This window comes from Daktulosphaira vitifoliae, unplaced genomic scaffold, assembly GCF_025091365.1.
Source record: "Daktulosphaira vitifoliae isolate Bord-2020 unplaced genomic scaffold, ASM2509136v1 Scaffold_3, whole genome shotgun sequence".
NCBI lineage: Eukaryota > Metazoa > Arthropoda > Insecta > Hemiptera > Phylloxeridae > Daktulosphaira > Daktulosphaira vitifoliae.
Genome location: NW_026099574.1, coordinates 3,758,801 through 3,763,865, shown reverse-complemented (window position 1 = coordinate 3,763,865; position 5,065 = coordinate 3,758,801). Strand labels below are relative to the sequence as shown.

At 25.8% G+C, this 5,065-nt stretch overlaps 1 protein-coding gene across 2 annotated transcripts in view; it reads right to left on the bottom strand.

Moving 5' to 3' along the window:
• Positions 1–4,815: 4,815 nt before the first annotated feature.
• Positions 4,816–5,065, bottom strand: part of LOC126900898 (uncharacterized) — a 9,808-nt gene continuing 9,558 nt past the window's right edge. For both annotated transcript variants that reach the window (XM_050676922.1, XM_050676924.1), the window contains exon 4: positions 4,816–4,952. In XM_050676922.1, the coding sequence (XP_050532879.1) occupies positions 4,897–4,952 (56 nt within the window). In that variant the 3' untranslated portion in view covers positions 4,816–4,896. The remainder of the gene's footprint in view (positions 4,953–5,065) is intronic.

Here is a 5,065-nt window from a genome sequence, read left to right as displayed (position 1 = left end):
CGGAACACTTTCAAAATTTAAGTTGAAAAAGTTCTACTTTCTACATGCATTTTTTAGATTTGAACCCCCCTCCTATATAGGGAAATGGTCGGATTTAAAAAAACAGTATGTCAAATGAAAGATGTATATAAATACTACTCTTCATGAAAAAATTGTACTGATCCATACATTTTTCAAAAAGTTATAGCATAATAAAGTTAAAAATGTAAAATACAAAATCGAAAATTTTCACACAAAAATAGCATTCGGTAGCCATTTTCACCGTGAAGATAAAATAAAGTCCGAAATTTTTTTTTTGCATAATAAAGTAAATTACATTAGCTTTAATTTAAGATATATATAAAAGTGTCAGACTTTCCGGAACACTTTCAAAATTTAAGTTGAAAAAGTTGTCATTTTAAATCCCCCCTTGTGGGCAGGTTAAGGGTTAAATGTATGAAAAAAATATACCAAACGAANTGTCATTTTAAATCCTCCCTTGTGGGCAGGTTAAGGGTTAAATGTATGAAAAAAATATACCAAACGAAAGGTAATGATATTATGCATCTATATAAAAAAGAATTATATTGATATGTTTATTTTTGAAAAAGTTATGGCACTTTTAAGTAAAAAGAATTGAAAAAATTTCGAATATTAGCGATTTTTAATTTCGTAATTTTTTTGGACGTTTCCCCCATTTACGGGGAACGAGGGTATTTTTTTCAATTTTTGAGGGTAATTTCTTCGACTAGATACGATTTGTGATCTTTTGACGTATCATTGAAAGAAATCGGTTCGGTGAGAGCTGAGAAAAAGTGGTAACAGACACAAAAAAAAAAAAAAAAAAAAAAACACATCTTAGTAAAACTAATACCTTCTCAGCTTCGCATCGAAGCTAAAATGTGTCCCGATACCTTTTCTTCTATGGGAAAGTGGATATCGAATTTAACGAAAATAAATATATTAAAATAATAATAATTTTTTATTGAAACCTTAGATGTACAAGATAGGTATTATAGTCGGCTTACATCAGAAACCAAAAACCACCAATAAGAAAATCTCGTGGACACTCATTGAATCAAACCAGGGACCTTGTGCGGCGAAATATACGTTTCTAACCACTAGAAATGATTACTATTCTATCTATTTCAGTTATCTATTACGATAAAAATGCAAAAAAATCTTTCTGATAAATGTACTGTAAATAGTAATTATAAAATTTTCTGATTGCATATTAATCTTAAAAATTTCATTTTTTAGCTTCGATGTGAAGCTGAGAATTGGTTTTACTAAGATGTGTTTTTTTTTTTTTTTTTTTTCTGTTACCACTTTTTCTCAGCTCTCACCGAACCGATATCTTTCAATGATACGTCAAAAGATCACAAATTGTATCTAGTCGAAGAAATTACCCTCAAAAATTGAAAAAAATACCCTCGTTCCCCGTAAATGGGGGAAACGTCCAAAAAAATTACGAAATTAAAAATCGCTAATATTCGAAATTTTTTCAATTCTTTTTACTTAAAAGTGCCATAACTTTTTCAAAAATAAACATATCAATATAATTCTTTTTTATATAGATGCATAATACCATAACCTTTCATTTGGTATATTTATTTCATACATTTAACCATTAACCTGCCCACAAGGGGGGATTTAAAATGACAACTTTTTCAACTTAAATTTTGAAAATGTTCCGGAAGGTCTGACACTTTTATATATATATTAAATTTAAGCTAATGTAATATACTTTATTATGGTAAAAAAAAATTCGGACTTTATTTTATCTTCATGGTGAAAATGGCTGCCAAATGCTATTTTTGTGTGAAAATTTTCGATTTGGTATTTTACATTTTTAACTTTATTATGCTATAACTTTTTGAAAAATGTATGAATCACTACAATTTTTTTATGAGGAGTAGTATTCATATACATCTTTCATTTGACATACTGTTTTTTTTAAATCGGACCATTTCCCTATATACGAGGGGGGTTCAAATCTAAAAAATGCATGTAAAAAGTAGAACTTTTTCAACTTAAATTTTGAAAGTGTTCCGGAAGGTCTGACACTTTTATATATATCTTAAATTAAAGCTAATGTAATATACTTTATTATGGTAAAAAAAAATTTCGGACTTTATTTTATCTTCATGGTGAAAACAGACATCAAAGTTTATAAAAAAAATACGATTTTTGTAAAAAAATTCTTTTTTATATTTTTAACTTTATAATGCTATAACTTTATGGAAGATGTATGGATCAATATAATTTTTTTTTTATAGATGCATGATGTCTTTACCTATCATTTGTTATATATGTTTTTTATATCTGACCCTATCCCTGTCCACAGGGGGGGATTTAAAATGACAACTTTTTCACAAAAAATTTACTTTTTCAACTTAAATTTTGAAACTGTTCCGGAAAGTCTGANAATCGCAATTTTTAAAATTAAACACTATCTAAAGATTTGCATCGAAGCGTTTTTTTTTGATAGTGATTTTAATCTATCTATTTCAAACTTGCAAGTTGAGTTAAAAGTTATGGTAATAAATTCATTTTTTTTTATTAAAACTTTCACTTTATAGGACAAAAAGTAGGTTCAAAATGATTAATTTTAACACATTAAAAATCGATAATAATTTGAAAATAATTAATTATAGAAATTATATAATATATAATTAAAAGAATTACTAATCTGGATATAATTAAGGAAATAGGAGTTGATGTTGGGTTGGGTTGGTTACTTTTTTAACTTTATAATGCTATGACATATTTAAAAGTGTATGGATCAACATTATTTTTTTATAAGAAATAATATTTTTTAATAATCCCTTTTTCATTCGACATACTTTATCTTAATCAGGGTATTAATATGGAATAGCAGATCATGTAGCTTTTGTAATAATCGCAATTTTTAAAATTAAACACTATCTAAAGATTTGCATCGAANTATCCACATCGAAGCGTTTCTTATGATAGTGATTTTAATCACTGTCAGATTAAATCTATACTGGACCCAACTATTCAACGTCCCCACTATGCCGCGACCCCACTGTGCTGGGTTTTTTTTNTTCAACGTCCCCACTATGCCACGACCCCACTGTGCTGGGTTTTTTTGTTATAAACTAGAGTTCATTATTTAAAACAGGAATAACAATATGACACCCTAAACTGAATTTAAAAAGAATGTTTATGTATAAAGTAAAAATTAGATCTATTTAAGAAGCTTCGGGCTATCATTTGAAAAAGTAGAGAAAAGTCGCAAGTATCTTATCATTTATTTAACTGCACTATCATTTTTGATAATAGGATTTTTTGATAGTGCTTCCTTCTGACATTTTAAATTTTTTTCTAAAATGTTCCTTTTATGAGTTGGTATCATTTTACTGAAGTTTAAAATTTACAATATTCATAAGGAACCATGGAATATCTCAAATTTCTTGGATGGACAACCTTTGAAAGTGGTTCAATACATCTACGAGCTCTCTATTCAGAGCAGCCGTTGATAGAGACCAAATAACTAACATGATTCTTTACGTTTGTTAACGAATACGGCACTCAAAGAAGAAGATATCGATAAAAAAAAAAATTTTTTTTTGTTACTTTATGATAGACACAGATTTGTGTCAATTGATTTGATCAATGTAGATAGTATATGTATTATTTTTCAGAATATACATTAATTTGAAAAAATGTTAGTGGGTATAGACCGTAAACTAGTGTAAATCTCCAAAACACTACTTATGACATTAATGATTTGTTAATAAATATTATCAAAAGAACATCCCTGGTGGTCTAACACAACAGTCATTTTACTGTCGTTTATTAATTGATTCTGTATATACTTTTATAAATATTTAAGTCATCTGTAGACTAATTAGCTAATGTGATAGCTACATTGGTCTTAAATGTTTTCTGAATAAATTGAAATTATTTTTTATTATATGTACCTAATTTTTATTTTTTATTGAAATATTATTATTATATGTATATATTTATTAGGAATTGACAATGAATATCGATTATGGATATAATATCAATGTTGATATTGTATTGAAATATTGCCATATTATATAAATCGATTTAAATGGGTTTGTAAAAATATATTTTATTCTTAATTTAAATTTTACTGGGAAATCGACAGGTGGTTCATTAGATAAAAAAAATGATAAAGAGTTTAAAGGTATATTTAGAATTTTGTATGGAAGTCCAGATAACTTTCAGCATGTGGAATAGCGGGTATTTCACTTCTCCACTTCCATGATTTTATATTAATTGGTGGTGGTCTTGATGATAATATTGACATTGATTCCCGTAAATATGGCACTGTAAGTTAATGTATCAATCTTGCCTCAAGAATTATAATATTATAGTAAATAAAATATTAAATAAGAAATATGTATAAAATATTTTTGTAAACATTAGTCTAACATGTATTTTTGATAATATTGATAATATGTACTAAAATTATCTTGAGGAAAATATTCCTAAAATTTTCGTTATAAAATAGTTAAAAAGCTAAACAATGTTAATAGGTCATATATACAATATTTTTCTAACATTTTACATATGATTTCTGGAAATGTTTGGTAATCCTTAATTTAAAAATATTTCGTAATTTATATTTTACTACTCTTGTTAAACACTACAATCTAAATATTATTATTCCACCATTATAATAACAATATACATTTTATAATATTTCAATGTAATTGTATTTTTATAATATGATAGCGATTTATATTTTAAACAATTGTTTTTAGCATTTATCTATAGAGTACCTTTTAATCAAACAATATATTTTACTAAGAATAGTAATTTATTTATTAATATAATATTAATTTATTTATAATATAAATTTATTTATTTGAAAATAAAGAATATTATTAAAAAACCTTGTGTAAGTAAATTAAAATTTCTTTAATTATTCTTATAACAAACAATTTTATTTGACTCTTCAATTTTTCGTAATAAATCTAAAAAACAAATATCATATTTTAATGAAAAAGTTTATATTAGCTTCGATGCGAAGCTGAGAAGGTATTGGTTTTACTATGATGTGTGTTTTTTTTTTTTTTTGTCTGTTACC